Genomic DNA, 25,773 nt, shown 5'->3' on the forward strand with positions numbered 1-25,773 from the left:
GATAGTTATTATTTTGTACGCAGGTACCAGTGATTTGAAGGGTTTGGTTTCACTAAGATTATGCTGTTTTATTATTTGTTTAATTCCTCACTCTCTCTCTCTCTCTCTCTCTCTCTCTCTCTCTCTCTCTCTCTCTCTCTCTCTCTCTCTCTCTCTCTCTCTCTCTCTCTCTCTCTCTCTCTCTCTCTCTCTCTCTCTCTCTCTCCCTCCACCCTCTCTCCTCCCCCACCCCCGTGTCCATGGTGAAGAGTTAAACAATGTTATGGGTGTACAATATCACTTTAAAGAGTGTAATAAAGATCTTCGCTGTTGTTTGGCATATCGTCAAACACGCGTTTGTTCGTGGCAATGCATGTAAACGCACCTTAAAGCTTCGAACAAAGAGACTCGTGGCTCAAGTTTCTTATCAATCGATTTCTTGTAGGAAAAGTCAATACAATTGGTGAAAGGTTTTCACCCTGTTTAGCTCCATTTAAACTAGCATTCCTCTGGTGTGGAGTAACTAGGCCTGTAGTTGTGCACTTGGAAGTTTTCAGTATGTGATCTTGGGTTCTTTTCATTTTCTTGAAAGTAGGCTACATTTTTTTTTATAAAGCGCTACACGTGTTTGTTAAAATGTATGTAGTCAAGATTTGATTTTGTTCACAGGAGCTTCATTTGTATTAGTGTGACTGGTCTTACCAGGTTCAGTGTAGTATTAAGAAGTTGTGACACGCAAGATGGTTTAAAATGTTGTGGTTTCTTAGCCGCTGTATTAATACGAGCACTGGCTGTGTAATTTATTAACCCGGCCTCCAACCTATCCAATGCACGAGTATGTGTAGTAAAGTGCACGAGTGGCTTTAGAGAAGATTTGTGGTGTGTGAAACCATGACTCTATATAGAAGTCATAGAAAGCTATCCAAATAGAAATCTTTGACGTTATTTTTCTTTTATATGCTCAATAGATCTCACTATATTCACTGCCATCCTAATCGCTTTCCTCCACTGATCAGTGGCCACAGTACACGTGTTTGCCTCATTTTTTCGAAGGGATGCAACTCTTCCATAGTCAAAAACAAGTCGCGTAAGGCGAAAATACAATATTTAGTCAAGTAGCTGTCGAACTCACAGAATGAAACTGAACGCAATGCAACGCAGCAAGACCGTATACTCGTGGTCCACCGCTCACGGCATAGGCAGTGAAATTGACAAGAAGAGCGCGCGAGCGGGGTAGTGGTTACGCTATGCTGCATAGCACGCTTTTCTGTACCTCTCTTCGTTTTAACTTTCTGAGCGTGTTTTTAATCGAAACATATCATATCTATATATTTTTGGAATCAGGAACCGACAAGGAATAAGATGAAAGTGTTTTTAAATTGATTTCGAAAAAAAAATTTTGATAATAATTTTTATATATTTAATTTTCAGAGCTTGTTTTTAATCCGAATATAACATATTTATATGTTTTTGGAATCAGCAAATGATGGAGAATAAGATAAACGTAAATTTGGATCGTTTTATAAATTTTTATTTTTTTTTACAATTTTCAGATTTTTAATGACCAAAGTCATTAATTAATTTTTAAGCCACCAAGCTGAAATGCAATACCGAACCCCGGGCTTCGTCGAAGATTACTTGACTAAAATTTCAACCAATTTGGTTGAAAAATGAGGGCGTGACAGTGCCGCCTCAACTTTCACGAAAAGCCGGATATGACGTCATCAAAGACATTTATCAAAAAAATGAAAAAAACGTATGGGGATAGCAATCCCAGGAACTCTCATGTCAAATTTCATAAAGATCGGTCCAGTAGTTTGGTCTGAATCGCTCTACACGCACGCACACACACACATACACACACACATACACACACACACACATACACCACGACCCTCGTTTCGATTCCCCCTCGATGTTAAAATATTTAGTCAAAACTTGACTAAATATAAAAACCAACGGCAGAGCTATATCCACAATTCGTCTATTGTGTGACTGAAATGCCACCAACAGCGTTTTGCTTCACTGATCAGTGGCCACATGTGTTCAGTTTGCATCATTGTTTTGAAGGGATGCAACTCTTCCACAGTCCAAAAAACAACAACGTCAGAGCAATATATCCACAGTTCGTCTTTTGTGTGTCTGAATCAACTCAGTTACAACAATAGCTCGCCAGTGGGCTCGGTCAATTTGCTTTTCGTCGTGAAATGTGCTGCCTCCAACGACATCAATATCTAGGTTCGGCCCCAAGGCCGTGTGTCCCATTGTTTGACTGTTGATTGGATTGATCTGCTCAGCTTTTCTGCTGCTCTGAGGGCTAATTGGTTTGTGTTGATAGGATGGATATTTGGGGAAAGGAGGTTAGAGGGGTGGGGGGTGGGGAGTTGTAAGGGTAGGATGTGGAGAAAGGGAGGTGAGAAGTAGAAAGTTGGGTGATAAGGTACGTGTTGGGACTGTGCGCGCGCGCGCGTGTGTGTGTTTGTGTGTGTGTGTGTGTGTCTGTGCGTGAACGTATGTGTGTGTGTGTCTGTGTATGTGCGTGAACGTGTGTGTCTGTGTGTGGCCCCGGGGGTGGGGGGTAAAGTATGAGTGTAAAAAGAGACAGCAAGGCAGACAAACAGACAGGCGGACAGACAGAGAAATTGTACGCGTCTGTCTTTGATTATATTTTTTACTTCACGTGTATTGTTGCTGCTTTTTCTTTTCTTTTTGTGTATTTTGATTGATATTTGTCCCCAAAAAATCCAACCACCTTCTCTTCGGTGCCAATACGTATTACGGTTCCAAACAAATAGCTGAAAGTTTAATTTATCCGTTTCTCTATTATGACATTTGTTTCTTCTTTCATCAGGCACAGTCGTCACTTATCAGCGTGGCTGCGACCTAATTTATAATCATTGGAAACCTTCCACATTCATCTGCATCTGGTGTTCTGTTGACCTAACTGAAAACCTGTTACTGGTTTGAATTCAACTTTGATCTGTCGAGTCGTGCTTAGTCTTCGAATTCATGAACATCACGTCGAATAACAACAAAAACCACAAAATCCACGCAGATTTATCGGGTTTACACGTCGAGAGAATCTTTACCATGACCGAGTGAATGCCTCTCGGCATCACCAAAACGAAAAAATAGGGGTGTTTACAAGATATTTCTACCGAGCATCCAGTTGCGAAAAATGGCATCGCATGCAGAGACGTTTTGTCGGGATCGACGTCTTTATGACGTCAAACGCGGAGTGGTCTACTTACGTCGAACAGACGATCTAGCGTACAATCAGTGGCGTCACTACGGTGCTGTCCCGGCCATCAAAACTCACGTCTTCAGAGAAATCGGCGTCACCACTCGCCTTTCTGACGTGACAGGATTTCAACATGACACGTCCGATGATCAGAACCTCGGTGAATCAAGAGCCTCTCTAAGTGACGTCAGAAGGGCCGAATTATGTGACGTCAAAAGTATTGAAAGTAAAGAACAGACTTCTGAAAACGACAGGAATTCGAAAGGACACGTTAGAGAGCCGCCAAAACACGCCGGCACCGTAAATCATGCAAAGGAAGTGTCCAAAACCAGGTTTTCATACAAGACCAGGGTTTTGGAAGAATCGAGCTCCGCACGGCCACAGATATCGATCACGGAAGTGACAGACAGACACCAAAGCGCGACCCCCAAACCCTCCACAACGATCAATCCAGACAAACCTTCTCCCGATCAAAATGCCGTTGTGAGTTCTTCCCCGGCTGACCGGAACACCTCCGTCACAACGACCGCATCCAGCGTACAAGGCACTGTGTCCCTCTCATGGGCAGACTCAGGAGTTCTTCACCATGAACCACGGGAGGTTCAATCCTTTTCCGACCCGCTGTCAACCTCAAAAGACTTTCAGCACAGCCTTCGCGAGTCTCCGCATAACGCTTTACCCGAAGTTCGCCAGTCTTCGCTGGACGGCACCGTCTTCAACACGTGGGGGTCACGTGACTGGGAGGTGGAACGAAAACTGGAGCCTGATTTGCATCCCAAAAGCCACGCCCCCAAGCGCTATCCTCCAATGAGCCGCGCAGCAGGAGCAGGGGCAGGGCCTGGTAATGACAAGGCGGCGGGGAGAAGACAGATCAAGACGATGACAGACTTCAGATCTCGCAATGGTACCGTGCGTATCATCCGACCTGCTGCCCCTATTGCTGATCCAAAGGTAAGTATTGATTTGGCTAGACTAACGTAACGTCCAATGCCCAGAACAGAAAAGTCCGACAAAGGTTCAGCGGCCCGAATCTCTTTTTCTTTCATGTTTTGGGATTCAAGCAATCAAATGTAGTTCAGATCTCTAAGATTTTATTATGCTTGTTTTTTCGTGCAGTTGTTTTTGTTTCGGATGTAATTGTGCTCCTTACCGTTTGTGCATTTAAGATAAAACTGAGTGGGTTTTTGGTTCTGACTGATTATAACAGAAACGAATACAAGGACGAAGATCATGATGATGACGATAATGCTCTGTAAAGGAATCACGGTTGATGATGATGACGATGATGGTGATGGTGGTGGTGATGATGATGATGATGATGATGATGATGATGATGATGATGATGATGATAATCAACGCCTCCAACACTGAACATAACCTCCAATATTGTTCTTCTCCTCAGATGGCCCCAGGTCCTTCACCTCAGCAACGTGCACAGCAACAAGAAGACTACCTGGATGACTTGGACGTGGCCGCCCTCGCCAGAGAGAAGACCTACTTCATGCTGAAACGTATTGACCAACTCCTAGAACCCAACAAGGTGTTCTTCACCTCAGATCTCCATTCCTCGGAGAGGGAGGTCTGTTCTTCGGCCACCTTCACCCCCTCCACATCAGATTTCGCCGAATCCCTCCCTCGTGGCGATGAAGATGGGCCCCTTTCCTCGCCTGGAAAGTCCAAGGATGCTCGTGACAGTGATGACCGTGTGTATGTGCATGACAAAGAAGCGTTCTTGGAGCTTTTCGGCCAAGGTCATTGTGATCAGATTCAAGGTGAAGGTCATGGTGAAGACCTTGTCAAAGGTCGGGGTCAGAAGACTGAAGATGACACGGTTGCAGATCAGGGTCGTGGAAGATACAGTGAACGTTCTCGGCATGGCGGGGTTCCTGTTGCTCGGGGACATTCAGAGCCTCCAAGAGGCGGGCATTCTTATGACAGTTTTCGACAGAAATATGGCGATGTTCATGCATACAATCCTCGTTTAGACTGGCAGCTTCGCCAGTTCTACAATGGGCAGCTTGCTGGTCGTCCTACTGGCCGAGGTCAGAGTGACCTCCTTCAACAACAACAACAACAACAACAACAACGAGGTACCGTGAGGCGAACTCTTCAAATGGAAGACAGTGATCAGCTCTTTTGCCATGTGCCTGGAGAAGTCTCGCCAGGTTATCGCAGGCCCCAAACCCTACCCCCTCTGCAAACCCTCTCCAAATCTGTTCCCGGAGAACCGCAAGGGATGTCCTCCTCACACCCTCAGAAGCAACATCTCCCCTACCACTCATATCATCTGCAAAGTCGGCATCATCACGGCCGGGTACAAGAACACGTGGATCGGGGCGGACCACGAGGAGGTGGTTACGCTAGGATGGCACGGGGAGGGAAGAGGGGGAAGGGGTGGGCGGAAAGAGAGGGGAAGGGGAAGGCCGGGTGGATTGGTGCATCGCTCAGTGAGGTGGTGGCCAAACTGGAGAAAGGAGGGGTGGATTTCTACCTCAAATGCCAGGAATGGGTTGACATTAGTTTCAAGGAGGAGTCACGTACTGATGTGTAGACCTCCTTCTCCAAACCAGGCGCATACTTCCTAACTTTGTGTGACCACAGATTTTATGATGTGGACTTGTTGTTTAGCCCTTTGGTCTGACAACGAGGAACGTAGAGCATAGTTTAAAGGCGGTCCTTAATTGAGCCCCAAGTCGGCTGTCTTCCCGAAGATTTTGCCAAGTCTTTATACCGTGGAACACTCAGGGCTAAAGCACAGGCGGAAGGTATCGTCCACTGGACTACTACTATCACAGAAAGACTAGTTCTTTCTATGATAGTAGTAGTCCAGTGGACGATACCTTCCGCCTGTGTAGTAGTAGTCCAATGGACGATACCTTCCGCCTGTGGCTAAAGCTCCGTGCGGCCAGCTTCACTAAGTATACTTCGCGTAGTCGACTTCGAAGGACAGGTTTTAAAGGAAGTAGATAGATAGATAATTTATTGCCAAGTGTACAATACATGAATGAACATAAAAAATACACGAGGAAAGCAGCTTGCTGTGTGATAAAAACAAAAATAAATAGCATTCATACATCACTGGCGCATAGCATCATACATACATGGGTAAGACAATTTGGTATCACAGTAACTAATACATACACTATACAGACATGGTGAGAACTATGAAACTCTAAGAGCTATCGGAACCCCTAGGACCCCCCCACCACTCCCCCCCCCCTCTCCAACCCCTGTTCCCGCACTGGTAACATACATTCCTCCCCCCCTCCCCTCCCCCCGCCGTCCCACAATAAAAGTACGCAGAATAAGATAGGATCCCCCCCCCCCCCCCCCCCCCACTATCAACTACTGTAAGAAGTGAACATGTTCCATACTGATAAAATGTACCTCTAAAACAGCACATAAAAATAAACTCTTCCAACACATCACAGTGGTTAAAGAACGACTAAAACTACTAAAACATACTAGATGTGTATTCCGGTAATATAACCAGCTGCTAAAACATAGTCTGGCTTCATCGCGTCACAGTGGTGTCACCATACTAAAACCCACTCTAAAAACCATAAGCTATACGAGTGCAAGACCCTGAGGAACATCCTTGGTGAAAGGGTGCTGCCTTGAATTAGATAAGAGTCGATGTCTTCTATTTTGCAAAGTTTAAAATTCACACTGTCAAATGTTTATAGCAACTCCAGCGGGAATTGTTGATTTGTCTGACGAGACCCAGGAACCACAGGCACATGACGTGGTGAGGGTGGCGGAGAGCACACGCCAAAGGCCCCGCCCATCTCGTGTCGAGTGCCTGTGCGGGAACGATAGAAGCTACGTGTATTTCTAAATACTTATACAGGAGTTCATGATGCGTATTTGTAAAAGTTTTGACGACCTAGGTTTAAATCAAATGAAAAGATCTTAAATCTGACATTTTCTTTCATCAGCACATGGAAATGGCATCTTCAGGATTTAAGTACTTTTGGGTAAAAAACCACAAAAAAACACCCAACATGACTCACATGTAACTAAATGTGTTTGCGTGTGTGTGTATGTGTGTGTGCATGGGTGCATATAGGTGCTTGGGTGGGTGCAAGGGTGTGTTCTTTTACTAAGATATATATATGTAGTAGTTTTGTGCAATGCGACTCTAGGTTCAGGTGCTTGAGTAGATCTGTGATAGTCTGTTAATACTGTTGTTTTAAACTGTCTAACTGGCTAGATCATGATTATATAATTTTATGTGATGATCTGACTAAATGATAATAATTACGTGTACTACTTACTTTTAAATGGATTATAAATTTTAGGTATTGTTCTAGTATTCACTAATGTTGTATTGATATTACTGGCACCCCTTTTAAACTGATATGGTTTTTACCTTTACAAGGCGACGATGTGAATTTGTGATGTAGATATGTGGCTGGTTATGTGTGAGAATGTAAATAATTGTGTGTGTGTGTGTGTGTGTGTGTGTGTGTGTGAGTTGTGTCTGTGTGTGCATGACAGTGTAATGTACGTATGTATGCATGCATGGTGATGTGTGTCTGCATATGTGTCTGGTTGGTTTTTATTTTATTTTTACCGTGCCGTGCCAAGATGAAATCCTTTTGCAAAATTGGTGAATAAATATCTTGTATCTTGTATCTTGTATATATATATATATATATATATATATATACATGTATACATCTATATCTATATACAGCTTGTGTGTGTCTGTCTGTCTGTCGCGATGCACGGCCAAAGTTCTCGATGGATCTGCTTCAAATTTGGTGGGCATATTCAGGTAGACCCCGGACACAATCTAGTCGATGAAAATTTTCAACACGTGCTCTCAGCGCTGAACCGATTTTGTTTTTTCTGTACATCCATTTCCAGTAACTCTTCCTATCTTCTCCAGTGTTTTGCGCGTTTATCTCCCTTCCTTCGTGTGGCGTCAATCACGTACAATCATGCGCCGGCAAACACCCGGCAAAGCCGGGTATTCGGCTCTACTTCTTCCCGGCGAAGCGGGTATTCATCTAGTTAAAGAATATGTGACACCAACACTAGTTATCTTCCTGTACATTATTTAAATTTTTATTTATTAATGTGAATTACATACATGTACAAGTCATATCCACTGTCTTTCATGTTCTTTAGGGTAAGCTTGTGTCCATTGTACATATTAAGCAGGCTGGTAATAAATAAATATAAATATAAATTGAAAATAAACAAATATAATATTCAGCAGAATGTTCATGTGAAGACCTCATCTTTATTTGCTGTCTATATCTCTCTTTGTATGTGTGCACATGCTTGTAGACACTATGAGCGTGTGTGTGTGTTTGAATAAAACAAAAATGATGTGCAATCCATTACACACGAATTAGCACACACACACACAGGTACCAATATGAACTCACACTTACGCACGCATTAATAATTACACAGGCATGAAGATACACACACACATGCACAAACACAATCACACAGTTTACTGTCAGTTAAGATTCATTTATTCCATTTGCTTCTTTCTTACAAAAAGTGAACAAGACAGCAGGCATGTGAGCAACATGAAATACACATACATGTACAAATGTTAAGAAGTTCATTATTGTGGTTTTTGATCATCATTTTTTCTCCGTTCAAACACAATAAATTTGTGTATACTTTTAACTTCAATAATAGGTAGTTACAAGCATAAACAAAAATGTTTCAAACTGTAGCCTTCGCATGTTTCATGGAACATGAATTTGTTTTGTGTTAAAAAAAGCAAATGAAATACAGAGAGAGTCAAAAAGAGAACTTACGACCATGAGGCCATCCTTAATTGAGCCAGTGACTTCGTACACCTTTTCACCATAAACATGTCGCTACGGACAAATATTTCTTCTCCAATTTCGAATCGCAAGTTTCCGCACACAAAGCTTTGGCGAAGCTGCAACTTTTCTGCTCTCTTTGTCAGAAGAGGGCTGTTAAATTCAAGATGCCGAAGACATGATCTGCTTATTGACTTTGCCGAAGCTTTGCTGCTATAATTCAGGGCCGTAGCTTCATCCAGGGAGCTTCAAGAAGTAAACTTTGTGAAGTCAGCTTTGCCCGATTAATATCAGGCTTTTGACGAATGTCGCAGTAATTTGAAATTAAAAATTAAACAAAAATGGCATTATTCTGTACAAAAAATACTGATGGAAGCTTATTTGTGAGACACAGAACTACAAACAACTATACAAACTAGCTAAAAATGCTTCATTATTAGGCATCTAGTATTCTACAGATGCCACTGTAACATTTTAGCATTTCATTGAATTTATCAATCTCTAAGTTTGGCTTTCCACGCTCAATTAAAACATATCAGATCTGTTGTGGGGGAAAAATCATGCATGGCCTACTGTAATATACATATCAAAATATGGATACACATTTCTGGTGTACTTCTGAGCAACCTCACAAAACGGACATACTCCCCCCCCTCCCCCCGGAAAAAAATCTCCCTCCCTCCTACCCTGCCCCATTCCCCTCTCTTCCCTTTTTCATCTTTGTATATCTACCCTTATCATTCACACTCTGTAGTTATGTTTACACACTATTTACACATGCATCCTTCATCCTCATTAGTACAGCAAAAAAATACAACCACTGGCTTTCATCCCTCCAAAACTTCATGACATGAAATTACACATACACAGAGACAAAACTGTCCTCTTCCCTTCCATATACATTTACAGAACATTTATATTTCTCAAAAACAACATGTAAACAATCCCTCATTGCAAAAACTCTAAATTTTTACCAAAGAATTATGTTGTTTCTGCCTATGAACAAGACACGTGTTCTGTCTTTCATTTTCAAAAGTGTAGACCTCATATTACATTGTGACCGTGTATTTACCCAAGTACATGTACTTGCCCCAGATGAAATATGGCCAAAAACTGGAAACAGATGATTGAGTACATTTGACTTTGTGACACCAGAAAGAACCAATGGAAACATGACAATAATGATAGTGAGATGGAAAAACAGAACATTAGCAGTGTTTTTTGTTCGTCACGTTCTTGCTACATGTACCTGCAACCACTCAATTGAAAAGAAAAACTTTGATTATACTTCTGTCACACTGAGTATAAATGTGCAGGTACATGAAGCAGACTTGCTGTGCTTTGTTCTTAGTACACAATCAATCCCAAAATGTCCTCTGGTTTTAAACTGGTGTGAACATTTCCAGATTTAACTATTTGAGAAGCCTGTATCCTTCCCAACTTAAAGAGAACACTGATATAGAAAAACAATGGCTGTGAAAATAAACCAAGCATCTGAAATACATATAATTTATAAATGATAAAAATAGAATAATAATGTAAATGTACATGGAATTGGCTTCTCAAAACAAACACTTTTGCAAGCCCACAACCACAAACAAATTGAATTACAGTTCATGACAAACACACTAATAAGGTACAAAATATCACAGCATGCAAGTTTTGCTTTCTTGTGTGTTCTCCAAAAACAGAGGATGTCAGCAGCTAAGCGTACACCGATACATGCGTACACTGATACATAAGAGATCAAACCCTTATTTTCTCACTGACATGTCATGGTGCAATTATAAGTAACACAGCTACATGCCTGTTACTGTGCTTAACATCAGGGTTAATTATGTGCTCTCAGCTTACACAGCTCACAATTGGCAAATTCCGCAAATGTTGAGACTGTCAGTGATTGTGCAGAAACAGTAGTGGAGGCCTATCAAATGACATAATATTCAGGCACAGCTGTCACAACATTGTCAGCACAAGAGCGACGAGTTACTAATTTCTATAATTCCAGTGATCAGTTCATAATTGATTGTATGAAAAATCATGTTCAACAAAGTATTAGGCGAGTATAACCAGTCTTGCCATCCATGTACCACTCAGTAGCTAGATACATGCACAGATTGTATTCCACTCTCTTGCTACTAGTGCAGCAAGCTCTCTTCATCACTTAACAGTAGCCTGGCTCAAAATAAGGTGGACCAACTTGCACTCATGGCAAGTGTGTTTTTTAATTTTTTAAATTTGTATTAATCACTGCAACTCTGCTGTTATTATCTAGAAATTTGTTCTACAGTAAATCAGTAATACAGTGGAGTCCAGCTATAACGAACCTGGGTATTACCAAATCCCTCTTTTAACAAACTGCCATTGATTTCCCGGCAGACAGCCTTCTATTTCTTACTTGTTACTTTCCGGCTACATCGAACCTTTTGAACTCATTTGCATAACGAACCCCTCTTTTAACAAACACGTTTTCATCGCCCCAGAGCCGTTTTGTCTCTAAAAGTCACAAGGCTACAACGAACTGATGTCAACAATTGTCTCCAAAGACAAAAATACACAAACACAAGTGCACATCGCGTGATGAGCGAACTCTGAACAAACTAACAGCGGGAGGTGCACGGAACAGATCGAACCAAAACCGAAAGTTGTGGTGACGTCATGACATTTTGCGATGTACGTCAGCGAACTCGTGCACATGTGGTCTGTCTTGCTAAAAACAATGGCTGACGAACATGGTTTCGAAATCTGGAACTGTTTTTTTGTTTTCTCCGATCCGTGACTGAGTGACGCGATAAAGAACCACGCGTTCGTTTAAATCAATACTCTCCTCAGGCAGTGATCGAAGTCTCCTAAATTGCTCAACACTGTGGACAGTCCAGAGTGCAGTTATGTCCCATGAATGAGCGAGTCAAAGTTTTATCGTGAAAACTGATGCTTTTCATGCACCTCCCGCTGTTAGTTTGCCACTCTCTATGGATTATATTATGAAGCTGTTGAAAACATGCAGAGATTGTACTCTCCAAGGAAAGATCGATGGGACGATCATTTGAAGGTGATTGGGAAAACTTGTCTTGAGGGTTGAAAACTCTACAGCGAATTACTGATATAACGAACTAAAATGTATCTCCCTTGAGATTCGTTGTACCCGGACTCCACTGTATTCTCAAATGCTCACCATAGCATGGCTCAAATCCGGTGCATGACATGCACTGATGGCTCGAGTATTAATTGTTGCAAATCTGCTGTGAGCTATTATCATATAAATTGTTTTTTCTTCTAAGGAATCATTCCATGTTGTGGAATACTCAGTCAGAGCACCGCCACAACCACATGTCCTGTATCGAAGTAGAAAAACAAAGACAAACATTATACATACGAACCAACCATTTTAAACATTGTGAGTTAAGTATATACATATATATATATATATAAGGGGGTAAGGTTGACTATTCATCATCAAACTATTAAGCTATTAGTACCGTTCTTTGTGCATAGATTTTGAGCTGATGTGGTGCCGATTTCTTTGACAAGTTTTTGTTCATTTATCATTTTGAAGAACACATCAAGAGATAGTTGAGAGTGAGACAACAGAAGGCAGAACTACAAGCAAATAATCTCCCTGAATTTTTGACACACTGAAAAACAATCACAAAACATATAATGCTGCAAAGTAAGACTACAGTCACAAGGCATGTACAAACAAATGTGTCGGTACTACTTTTAGTTAAATACTTTACAAAAAGAGTGTAGGTACTACTAATTAAAGCTACATTAATTAACCCGAGGACTGCTCCCTGTGCACACTTTTGACTTATGAATGCAGTGAAATGTGATTTTAAACCCAAGATTGACATTTTAACTTTGCTAGCACAGCAACAATGTCGATGCTCTGATTCTAATTATCTTCTAGTGTTTAATGTATGGTTATGACTGCTTAACAATCCTGTTCTATAAGGGAACAGGTCCTTGTCAGGGTGAAAGAGCTTTTTTGTGATACAGTTTGACGCACATAATATACGTATGTGGCAACTCAGCATGAACGTCTGTGTTGCTAAAAGTGTGATAATTGGCACGGTAGAGAGGGGGCTGTTATTTGTTGGGCGGCCGCTTGGACTGCTTGGTGGGCTTCATGTTCCTGCTTAGCGTCTCCTCTTCCTGCATCTCCCCACGGAAGCCTTATTCAATCGCACGGGCAGAATTAGGATTGTTGTGGGACTAAAACTGAGAGGCTGTTGACTATTGAAGAGATTGGATGCCCTGAACTGAGTAACAATACCTTGACTAGGGCCTGGAATACAGGAATGGTACCTGGCATGGATAAGTATCATTCTGCCGAGGTAGATACCTACAATAGTAGACTGTGTAGACTTTAAGTTACCATCCTATACACAGAAATTGGTCGAGGGACGAAGGACGTGAAAACAAATGGTAAGCAGATAAATTGTCAAAATCCAACAGGTACAAAAGGAAAAATGGCCTGGAAACCATCCCAATACATGGACCCCAAAACAACATAAGTACACTGGGAGTAGGACTGAAGTTGCAGTACAACAAAAGGTAAGTCATGTTTTTTGACAATAACTGTGACACTGAATGTTCATTCAAACATAACTGAGGTGCAAGCAGGGCAGGCACAGAAGTTTTCAGCAGGAAATTACAAGCATCTTAAAGAATATAATGAGCATAACATTTTTGCGCTGAACTTTTGCATCATTAACACACTACCAGATCACTCCAAAAAAGAAACCAAAAAATGTTTTCTACCCGGGATCCAAATTCAATCCCAGCTAAATGCAGTCAGTTCAATCAAATAAATGCACTTTAACTATCTCACAAGAATGTTTAATTCAGTATGATTATGTACCAACAGCACCACAAAGGCTGTTTCGATCCAAACTTTGTTCTGCTTTTGACATTGTTTTGCATTTTATTTTATCTTTAAATTGCAACAACAAAAACCCTTCCTGAAAGAAGGATGCGTTTGATTCAGTTTTATGTATGTCACTTGGTTTTGCAGGAATAAACTTTAAGAGGGTAATGTGAGGGAAAACAATATTTTGGAGAAGGAAATATAGTTTAAGTTGAAGAGTACAGAGATGATAATAAACCAGAGAGAAAGATGCAGAAGGTTCCACTTTGGTCAGTCTTTATTGGTATTCTATGCACACGGTTTCATGGAAATGGAGAAGTCTCACAATCACAGTATCTTTTGTAAGTGCAACAGGTTAGCCAGCAGAGCTCCTCAAAAGTCTGAGAGCACAGCTACACAGAAGTTGACTATTCTTGCCAGATCACAATGGACGGTGGTCGAATGGTCAACTGGCCCCAGCGTGACACAAATTCCTTTGATCGAGGAAGAATTACACCATGATGAGCAAAAAATGAGATGCAAATTGTCTGATAGGCCATGACTGTATCAGTCAAAACCATTGTCCCTTCTCATCAAAGAGTGTCTGGATTACAGGAGACAGTTTACGCACAACTCGACTAAGACGAAAATATCCGATGCATAATATTATATGTATGTGGCTACTCAGCGTGAACGTCTGTGTTGCTTAAAGTGTGATAGTTGGCACAGTGGAGAGGGGGCTGTTATTTGTTGGGCGGCCGCTTGGACTGCTTGGTGGGCTTCATGTTCCTGCTGAGCGTCTCCTCTTCCTGCATCTCCCCACGGAACGTCTGCACTTTTTCTGAAATAAAACAGTGAGATAACATTTCACATTTCTGCCTGTCCACATTGGTTCTTGAAAACAAAATGAATATGCTTAACTGAGGCGTTACTTAACAGTCAAAACATGAAAAATCTATCTTGCGCTTCAAAACAACACACTTACATCAATTAAAAGATGCATTTCACAATCACAGTTAAATTGCGCATCCTTTTAACTTTACAACTGTTCCACGATCATTCACTACAGACTTTACCCCTGTCTCCCCTTTCACACACCTACAGCATAATTATTGGGACATGAACAAAAATGCTTGACAAGAGCTAGGGTCTTAACAGAAAGGTCTTAAAACAGGGAGGGGGGGGGGGGGGGGGGCTACTGTTAAGAGAAAGCCAACAACATGAATCTGACAAGACAGCTTCAAAATGAGAAAAGCAAACTGACCCCTGAGAGCTGTTAAGACCTGTATTCTCTGAGCCAGCAGACTGTCCAGTTGCCTGGCATAGGCTGAAAACAAACAACATAAAGCAAAATTTAACAAAACACTTGGAACTTATTAACACTAATACCTATTTTATTTAAATAAAAAATAAAAATAAAACTCTCTTATTCCATTCATTCACTCGGGAAAGGGCTTCACTGCAGTGTTGGAAGTTGTTTTACTGGCTCACAATGCATTGATTGTTTTATCCGCCTCTGTGCGTGCATGTTCAATGTCTTGTGTGACAAACTTTGATATTTCAGAAGCTAAATACTTTATATGGACCATATTTGCTATAATCAACAACGCAAGACCTTTCTAACACACGAACTTCAAATTCAAAACTTTGTGCTTTTCCCACACAATCATGTAAATGACGCAGCCATTCCATTGAGCAGACTATTTTTTTTACACTGCCAAAATGGACATCCCAACATTGCCTGCGTGTTAAATAATGAAGCAAGATTTAGATATGACAAGCTTGAAAACCCAGACCTGGGAACCCCAGTTTTGCACTTGGAGTGATCTCAAACAAACTTGGTGTATCTTCAGAAAAATGAGCGTACTCCACACAGCATTTGAACATCCATGATTCAAACTTACTTCACACACGTCCCTCACACCATTACTTAAGTTTACCAAAACATTTTAAACAAATGCTTCACTCAATGTTTACTGACAAAAACTGTAATCATGTGTCAAAATACCGGATCGGCATTGGGATGCGCTTGTGAAGAAAAAATAGTCTAGGAATTTTTCTCGCCCTTTTTTCTGTCCACTGACCGTACTGATCGTATGCTAAACAATCATGCGTAAAAATACAGCGAAATCGTATGGGTTCCCAGGTCTAACAAGAAGGGCAAAGCCCATACGACTCACATGCTTGACCTTTACATGACCATGACCTTGAGCTAAACCTAGCAATGACATACACTAAGAACTGCTTTACACATTTTTCCTACCAAAATACATGTGACCTTGACCCAAGGTCATCCAAGGTCATGCAACACAAAGCTGTTAATTCAAGACATAGGAAGTACAATGGTGCTTATTGGCTCTTTCTACCATGAGATATGGTCACTTTTAGTGGTTCACTACCTTATTTTGGTCACATTTCATAAGGGTCAAAGTGACCTTGACCATATGTGACCAAATGTGTCTCATGATGAAAGCATAACATGTGCCCCACATAATTTTTAAGTTTGAAACAGTTATCTTCCATAGTTCAGGGTCAAGGTCACTTCAAAATATGTATACAATCCAACTTTGAAGAGCTCCTGTGACCTTGACCTTGAAGCAAGGTAAACCAAACTGGTATCAAAAGATGGGGCTTACTTTGCCCTATATATCATATATAGGTGAGGTATTCAATCTCAAAAACTTCAGAGAAAATGGGAAAAATGTGAAAAATAGCTGTTTTTTAGACAACATTTATGGCCCCTGCGACCTTGACCTTGAAGCAAGGTCAAGATGCTATGTATGTTTTTTGGGGCCTTGTCATCATACACCATCTTGCCAAATTTGGTACTGATAGACTGAATAGTGTCCAAGAAATATCCAACGTTAAAGTTTTCCGGACGGACGGACGGACGGACGGACGACTCGGGTGAGTACATAGACTCACTTTTGCTTCGCATGTGAGTCAAAAACCCTCCAATCCTTAAATCTTCCCTGCTTACCTTCTACGTCATAGTCCACACTCTCAGTCGCCTTGAACAGCTTTTTGTCCTCCTGCACCCACTTTAGGCTTTGCTGTAAACAAATGATAACATCACATTGATCACAAACACCCAGGTTTTTCTTCAAATCAAAACAAGCTTGCATCACATCTGAAGATCTTTAAACCAGTTAATGTGTGAAGTTTTGATGCTTTAGCTTCCAGAATATTTAACAAAATGATTTGTTTTCTACATTTTAGACCCAAACAGGACACCATCATGACCTGGAAGTTCGATGAAAGGCAAACACATAGCTCAGATTTGGAGGTGATCAAGTTCTAGAACTAGAAGCGTGCAAAGTTTGCAAGCTCTGAACATAAACAAACCTTTAAAAAATTGATAATTTATTTTTACTCAACATGACCCCACTGTGACTTCAAAATTCAACCAGACTTGCAGTTGCAGTCTGGAGTTCATCAAACCCTAAAAGTTTGTACAAATTTAGAGCTACAGCTCTAATAACATAGAAGAAAACCTCAATGATAATTTTGTTGTGCACAGCTGGCCAGCATAACTCTGTTCATTACTAAAACTCTTTTGATTGCTCATGTGAGCCCAAAATGATGCAAAATCATGCAATTTGGTGCATATCGAGAACGATCTTTGGAGCTTTGACAATGATGGAAACCCACCAATGTGCAGAAAAACATCAAGCGCGATGAGTTAGCTACAGACCTCGATGATGGCCTTGTGGTCATCCTGCACCTCATCCTCCATCTCCTGCATCTTGTTGACGGCCTGGTGGAACGTCAGCAGCTCCTCACTCACCTCCTCTTGCTGCAACACGCACAAGGTCATGTATCACTGCACATGTCTCTCCACAACACACAACTTACGCACGTAGGCTCACTCCTACAGTTAGTATTCCATGGGGCCATTAAATAATACATAATGTTTCTGGAGCGCATATATCGAGGGTTAAACCCTGCTCAGAGCGCTTATTAATCATTAATACCTGCGTCAATAACATTTTAGTATTCCTCACACATTTCATCTGTCTAAATTATTGCAAGGAGTTCATCCATGACTACAGCAGATAGGCTCACACCTACAGTTAGTAATCAATGGGGCTATTTCACCCATCTAAAGAAATATCATTTGTTAACAATTCCATGGCCACACACAAACACTCGCTTCATCAATATTTGCTTCTTTCCTGTTTTTTCATCACTTGTGTCCTGTATCCTGCAGGGGCTGGCTGAATGACAGTGCAGTAATGTAACAAGGCATTTTTCTGTCACCTAAGTCTGTCCTCACTGGCCATGCATTACCACCAATGCTAATCTCTTTCACACTTCATAGGCTAAAAATTCTTTATTCTCATTGTCTTTCTTTCTTTATTTGGTGTTTAACGTCGTTTTCAACAAGTTTCAAGTTTCAAGTTTCAAGTTTTATTTATTCCAATAAAACCCCGTGAGGGTACATGGAAAATTAAAAAAAACACACAATAAAAACACATTTCATTCAACACCAAATAAAAGGAACTAAAACAAAAAGAAATCAGACTATGTACAGAAAAGGGAGTTGAGGGGTGAGGGAGAGCAAAAACAATACAATAAACAATTCAACAATAATAATAATAAATAATAATAATAATAATAATAATAATACAAAAAATAATAAAACATTACAAGTGCAAAGTGATTACATACATTTCTTTACTATGGGAAATGGGGGGAAGGGAGAGGGGGGGGGGGGGGGGGGGTGATTCTCATTGTCATTTACAAAACACCTTTGATACATGTACAACTATACATTCGCACAATTCACTACTCATCATCTCAAACACACCTTCCTTGGCACTGCTAGAGGAAGAGAACATTATATGTGACCATTTCTGCGAAAAGGGACCTTGTTGAGCTAAGCCTCTGATTGGAGAAACGCGGGGTCAAAGTTAGAGCAAAATGTAAACAAACTTTGCTGTGCTGACTGATGCCCACTTCAAGTTGAATTTCTAAAATGTTCAATGAATTATCAGCGATAGTACAATGAACAGCAATTTAAAGTAATGGAAAATAGTCTTGGGATCAACATTACAAACTTCTACAAATGTTTATGTTCATTCCTCCTCAGGAAAAACACATCGAACCGATGACAAGTTAACTGCGATGATGCCGAAAATGCCGACAGAGTGTTTTGTTGTGCTTCGAGAAAAAAATTTTCGTCGCTAGTTTTGGTCAAGTTAAAACAACTTACCTATTTTTTTTTTAATGTTTGACAGTAAGCTTAATATAAACTTTCATCTGGAAGCACATTCAGCAAAGTGATGTAGCCAAATCATCACACAGCTACATTTCACTAGACGGATCTATACGCATAGTTCAGGTAGATCTGACTTTCACGCGACCGTAGCACTGTACGAAAAAGCAGACGACAAATGCAGTTGCCCGATGAAGAACAGTTACTCCCCGTTTACATCTTTAGTTGCTTCCCTTGCTAAAGTTACTGATATTTAGATCAGTGGTTACTGACTGGGGCATTCTGTTCTTTGCAGCTGTGAATTCTGATAGTGGAAGGGCAAGTCAGTCTTCTCAGTTGAACACGGAATGTTCTGCTGACAGAAGTCACTTTGGGATAAGACAACGATTTTGTTGACGAGGTCAATGCTGTTAATTCAGAATAATTTTGTTGCACTTCGCCCGGACATTATTTTGTGACTCCGAAGTCGAAGCAGATCTACTTTGATCACGATGGTGTTGTAAAGGTTCATGATGACAACGCACACTACTAATCGGTTAAAGAGTTCTCCAAGAGCATAGGCCTATTGCGAAGCAAGGTCTTCCTCTTCCTGATCGTTTGAATGCCCGGACATCGTAAATGAGAACCTGTTGCTCTTACCGTTTGCTGTCTCCACTTAGATCTATGACAGGCTACAATTTCAGGTAAGTTACCATATAGACTGCAGTGTGTGTTTTGTGTGTGTGTGCGCGCGCGCGCAGCTTGTGTGTGTGTGTGTGTGTGTGTTGTGTGAGGGTTTCTGTATGTGTGTGTGTGTGTGTGTGTGTGTGTGTGTGTGTGTGTGTGTGTGTGTGAGAGAGAGAGAGAGAGAGAGAGAGAGAGGGGTAGATAGAGGAAGAGAGATGATAATGACAATGATGATGATGATGATGATGATGATGATGGTGGTGGTGGTATGTGTGTACGTGTAGTATGTTTTTAAACTCCTCTTTTTTTATTTAACCAGTGTTACTCTCTTTCTCTCAGTTTGCTGGCGTGGAACAGCAAACAAGTCCAGCAATTCACCGGACAGTGCAACAACAAAAGACAGAAGTGCCTGGCCACAAAGCAGGTGTTCGACAGAATGGGGCAACAGCAATGTCCAGCCGGTTCCAGTTCCAAGGAAATCAGCATGGTTTACCCTTGGGACTTTGCTCAGTAGGTAAAGACATATTAATACTTTACAATTTGTCAGTACTTTAAAAAAAAAGGGGGGGGGGAGCAATACAGTTATATTTGTGTTTATGTGCTGTTTTCTCCAACAAAGAAGCAGACACACACACACACAGACACACACACACAGACACACACACACACACACACACACACACACACTACATTTTCGATAATGTCACCATACCATACCAGCTTAGAAATGGCAAGTGGACAGGTACCCAAAACCAGACTTGAGCTGTGCAAATAGTGGTTAGTAAATAATATGTTGATCAACTCTGTGGTTGCCTTTGTTTCAGAGAAGCAAATCGTCTACCTTGCGAATGAGGCAGGGGTACAGAGGAGGGTAGCAACTTCAGTCTTCGGCATGGTGCATCAATACTTAGGCATGCAGTTTTGTGTGTGAATGAACAGCACAAATCCATTTTGAAAATGTCTTGATCGTCGGACACATTAAGTTCGATCCTGATTGGCATTTCAGTTTGTTGAAAGTAAAGGGAGACGTTCGATAGCAGAGTGCACGGATGACATTTTCAATTCAGTGAAGTGATGGACAGACTGACAGACCCACGTGTGCAAGGACACACAGCACCATATGTTACTTTCTACAACTGGAAGCTGTATTTACCAAGGAAACTGAACAATTAATCCTTGTTATGAAATTTAGAAGTACCACAACTTCAAGTCGACAAGTGTGTGTGTATTGTTTTCAGCAGACAGCCTCAAATAGTTTGTGTTTGTATGTGCGTGGGTGAAGAAAGAATAGAACATGGCGGGGGGAGAGGTAGTATGAAAGAAGAAGAAATATTCGAGAAAAAAAATCATATGGCTGATTGTTTTTACATTTAGTCAAGTTTTGATAAAATGTTTTAACATAGAGGGGGAATCGAGACGAGGGTCGTGGTGTATGTGTGTGTGTGTCTGTGCGTGTGTGTGTGTAGAGCGATTCAGACTAAACTACTGGACCGATCTTTATGAAATTTTACATGAGAGTTCCTGGGTATAAAATCCCCAGATTTTTTATTTCGATAAATGTCTTTTATGACGTCATATCCGGCTTTTTGTAAAAGTTGAGGCGGCACTGTCACACCTTCATTTTTCAATCAAATTGATTGAAATTTTGGCCAAGCAATCTTCGACAAAGGCCGGACTTCAGTATTGCATTTCAGCATGGAGGCTTAAAAATTAATTTATGACTTTGGTCATTAAAAATCTGAAAATTGTAATTAAAAATATTTTTTTATAAAACGATTGAAAATTACTTTTATTTTATTCTTCATCATGTTCTGATTCCAAAAACATATAAATATGTTATATTCGGATTAAAAACAAGCTCTGAAAATTAAAAATATAAAAATTATGATTAAAATTAAGTTTACGAAATCGTTTTAAAAACAATTTCATCTTATTCCTTGTCGGTTCCTGATTCCAAAAACATATAGATATGATATGTTTGGATTAAAAACACGCTCAGAAAGTTAAAACGAAGAGAGGTACAGTAAAGTGTGCTATGCAGCGCAACCGCTACCGCGCTGAACAGGCTCGTCACTTTCACTGCCTTTTGCACTAGCGGCGGACTACGGTGATTGTGAAAAAAATGCAGTGCGTTCAGTTTCATTCTGTGAGTTCCACAGCTTGACTAAATGTAGTAATTTCGCCTTACGCGACTTGTTTCTTCTGCATGGGAGGAGAGAATGATAGAAAAAGACAAACAAGAAGAGCAAACGCTCGATCGAGTCACTTTCGCAGTTCTGAATATTATATGAGGCATCAGATGGACAGGAAGAAATTGCTATTCACAACACAATGAGTCACGTTCACATAAAATTTGAGCCCGGTCACTTTTATAGTTTCCGAGAAAAGCCCAACGTTAAGTTGTGTGTTGCCGAACAGAAAAGGCTAGTTATCTCCCTTGTTTTTCTGATAACGTTCGTAAAAGGCTACAGATGTAAATACTTTGATGTAAAGAATAATCCTACAAAGTTTCAATCACATCCGATGAACTTTGTCAAAGATATAAAATGTCTAATTTTTCCTTTGACGCTGACCTGTGACCTTGAAAAAGGTCAAAGGTCAACGAAACCATCGTTAAAGTGTAGAGGTCATTGGAGGTCACGACTAAACAAAATATGAGCCCGATCGCTTTGATAGTTTCCGAGAAAAGATATAAAATGTCTAATTTTTCCTTTGACGCTGACCTGTGACCTTGAAAAAGGTCAAAGGTCAACGAAACCATCGTTAAAGTGTAGAGGTTATTGGAGGTCACGACTAAACAAAATATGAGCCCGATCGCTTTGATAGTTTCCGAGAAAAGTCCAACGTTAAGGTGGTGTCTACGGACGGCCGGCCGGCCGGACAGACTAACACTGACCGATTACATAGAGTCACTTTTTCTCAAGTGACTCAAAAAGTAAAAATTAGGGTAACGTTACAAAAAGGGCAATAACTCTGGAATGAAACATTATTTTGACCTAAAACCATACAAGTAATAACGGCAGATGATTGAACTTACTATTTCCCGGCAAAAGTTTGTTTTTAAAAGTTTGGCCATTTTAAGTCATTTTGGGGGTGTCTCCAAAAAAGGGTCATAACTCCGTGAAAAATAAATTCGAAGGTCTGAAATTCTCACATCACGTTCTAAATATAACAGTCTGTCAAATAAAATCCAAAACTCAAAATCGATAAATTTGTCAACAAGGTCCCTTTTCGCAGAAATGGCCACATATATGAACACCGCGATGACATAAAAACCTTGCAAGTGGAGAAAAAAAGTCACTTACATTGGAAGTTTTAAGCATGGCAAGATCTGAGTTCTGTGGCGACATGGTTCCCATGACTACGTTGTTGCTGGGCGGAGAAACGTCGTAGCCCTTGCCTTCCACTGGCCCGCCTGGACCCAGCTCTTTCACTCTGCAAGCAGCCATGCTACAACTCAATGGTCACTGACAGTTTGGGGGCAATAGTTGAACGAACTAAGTTCCACCTATTACAACAGTCAAACCTGTCCTGGCTACCACCTCCGCAAATGACCAGCTGCCAATTATAACCACCTCAAAGGATCCGTGAGGATTTTTTCCCTTCTATAATTCCCTTGTCTATAATGAGCACTTTTGGTCAGTCCCTTTGGTGGTCTTCACAGACAGGTCTGACAGTACTAAACAAAGCAGAAACAAACAGTAACTTGCATCTAGTTCTGTTTGGAACAGTGAGCCCTCACTCTGGACTGTCCTTTTCCTTCAGATAACTGTAACCCTCCCATTCCACACCCATCATTGTGCTTAGAAGACATGCAAGCCCAAACCAAGGAATGAAAATGAAATAATCTTACCGATCAGCATAGCGTAATGTGTTGAGTGTGTGTTCACAGCAATTCATGCCTGGTGACACCATGGCGATCTGCAAAAAATAAATCAAGTCAGGCAACAATGACAAAAACAGATATTGCTTGGGCGAGAGAGACAGAGAGAGAGAGAGAGAGAGAGAGTTGGACATGGTCGGAGAAAGAACAGAAATGTATTACAAGAGAAAAGATGTTTACAGTCTATCCTCCCATGTCCCTATAACACACCCCCCCCCCTATTTTTGTGTGCTAAACTTCAAAACAGCACACAATGACACAAAATCAACTTTTCACTTCCACATGGCACATTCTTCACCACTTTCAGTCACACACATTACTTACCATGCACGTCCGAGACTTGTCTCCGATGAAAGAGTCTCGCAACACCTGTGTCAGCTTACTGGCGCGGAAAGGCAGGTGAGCACCGTTGCGGCCCAGCGCACGTATACACTCCTGCAACCATCAGCCATTTCATGTTAACCAGTGTGAAAATATATTGAAGAGCAAATGAGTCTGATAAAAAGCCGAAACTTATCAGTGCGAATAGACTGCATCAATAACATTAATTTTAGCATCCTCAAACATTTTCAATGCAGATATATGTGGGTAGTAATGCTGTAACATGTGCTACAATAATACCATGCACAGTGTGTTTTACAGAATTGTTTATTCTTTTTGGTACAGTGTAGTATATAAATCAATTATATCTTTCTGCTACATAGTAGATCAACAAAAGCTACAGTTTTGCGCGTGTGTGTGTGTGTGTGTGTGTGTGTGTGTGTGTGTGTGTGTAAGGCTTCTTTTTAAGCCTACTGTCTATATGATACTTACCGAGACAGTACTATTCTTGCACATTATCTATTATAGGCCGAAAAAATTGGACAAAACGCTGCGTGGGTACAATTATCTCCCATAACCATGCGCCACCGTGGATCCCAAGCACTGTCCGAGTGCTTCCCCCTTACAGGATGTAGGTGGCGCGTCCTCTTTCTTTATGAGCTGCAGACCCTCAAAAAGCCCATAACATATCAAGAGGGGAGGCGGGAGGGAAACTCTAATAGTACTGTCTCGGTAAGTATCATATAGACAGTAGGCTTAAAAAGAAGCCTTACAGTCAATATAACACTTACCTCGACAGTACTATTCTTGCACAGAATACCAGAGTGGTGTGAGGGTGATATGTAGAGTATTAAACTCCTTAATCAAAATCACTTAAATCCAAGGATTAAGATACCCAGGCAATTTTCGAACAGTACTACCGTAAAAGAAAATATACCCAAGAAAAATACCTTAGACTGACGTGACCATGCTGGCAACCACTGCTTTGGCAATGCCATACGACTGGTCAAGCCTGAGACTGGAAAAGTCTCGCATATAGTGGTTTATAAACGTGGCTGGAGTCTTCCAGAACGCGACCGCCATTATGCTTTGGAGCGAGGCACCCCGCACGTGCGCCAACGAGGAGCCGATAGCCCGAATCTCGTGTGCCCTGATGTCAGGGACCACATCCACTTGAGCATGAACATAAGCCTGTTTGATAAGCGAGGTCAGCCAACGAGCTAAAGTTTGTCTAGAAATATCCGATTGGTACTTCGGATTAAGCGAGACAAACAGTGACCGCTTAGAAGACCGAAAGCTACGTGTTCTATCCAGGTACACTCTAAGGGCACGTACTGGGCAGAGGAAGCGATCAGGGTCATCATGTTCAAGAGTGGGAGCCAAGGCTTGAATGACTACTGGTTTGGACAACTCCGAGGCATTCTGATTCTTGGCTCGAAAGTCTGGTAGGAAAGCCAACGTCACCTGATGTGTGGTGAACTCAATGTCAAATTCCAGGCCACTCAAAGCTTGAATACCACTGAGTCTACGGCAAGTGGCTAAAGCGATGAGGAACACAGTCTTAAAAGTCAGTAACTTGATACTAATGCAGACCTGTTTACCCCCATAAGTGTTTTGGAGTAATGCTCAGCCCCAAAAATAGTAATCCTGGCACAAAAATAGTAATCATCCAGCATTCGTCGCCAATTACAACGCACATGACAACTGTGTCTGCGAAACGCAATCATGCACATATATATCCATCATTCACAAACAAAACACATCAGTCAGTTTTTGTAGTCATCATAATTTCAAAGAAGATCACATCAAAAGCACATGCAT

At 41.1% G+C, this 25,773-nt stretch overlaps 2 protein-coding genes and 1 long non-coding RNA gene across 10 annotated transcripts in view; 2 read left to right on the forward strand and 1 right to left on the reverse strand.

Moving 5' to 3' along the window:
• Positions 1-6,456, forward strand: part of LOC138966851 (uncharacterized) — an 8,201-nt gene extending 1,745 nt beyond the window's left edge. Inside the window, exons 2-3 of the mRNA XM_070339211.1 lie at positions 2,831-4,171; positions 4,623-6,456. Of these exons, the coding sequence (XP_070195312.1) occupies positions 3,158-4,171; positions 4,623-5,771 (2,163 nt within the window). The 5' untranslated portion in view covers positions 2,831-3,157 and the 3' untranslated portion in view covers positions 5,772-6,456. The remainder of the gene's footprint in view (positions 1-2,830; positions 4,172-4,622) is intronic.
• Positions 6,457-8,689: 2,233 nt separating this feature from the next.
• LOC138966853 (kinesin-like protein KIF2A) overlaps positions 8,690-25,773 on the reverse strand; it is a 44,341-nt gene continuing 27,257 nt past the window's right edge. For all 8 annotated transcript variants that reach the window (XM_070339213.1, XM_070339215.1, XM_070339214.1 and 5 more), the window contains 7 exons: positions 23,956-24,066; positions 23,602-23,669; positions 23,054-23,183; positions 17,559-17,660; positions 16,845-16,917; positions 15,129-15,191; positions 8,690-14,705 (listed from right to left, as the gene is read on the reverse strand). In XM_070339213.1, coding sequence (XP_070195314.1) covers positions 14,608-14,705; positions 15,129-15,191; positions 16,845-16,917; positions 17,559-17,660; positions 23,054-23,183; positions 23,602-23,669; positions 23,956-24,066 — 645 coding nt within the window. In that variant the 3' untranslated portion in view covers positions 8,690-14,607. The remainder of the gene's footprint in view (positions 14,706-15,128; positions 15,192-16,844; positions 16,918-17,558; positions 17,661-23,053; positions 23,184-23,601; positions 23,670-23,955; positions 24,067-25,773) is intronic.
• Positions 18,979-21,268, forward strand: LOC138966852 (uncharacterized). The gene is made up of 3 exons (XR_011455779.1): positions 18,979-19,765; positions 20,088-20,262; positions 20,573-21,268. It is a non-coding gene; the product is annotated as an uncharacterized lncRNA (long non-coding RNA).

The sequence above is a fragment of the Littorina saxatilis genome, linkage group LG5 (genome assembly GCF_037325665.1).
Source record: "Littorina saxatilis isolate snail1 linkage group LG5, US_GU_Lsax_2.0, whole genome shotgun sequence".
Classification (NCBI taxonomy): Eukaryota; Metazoa; Mollusca; class Gastropoda; order Littorinimorpha; family Littorinidae; genus Littorina; species Littorina saxatilis.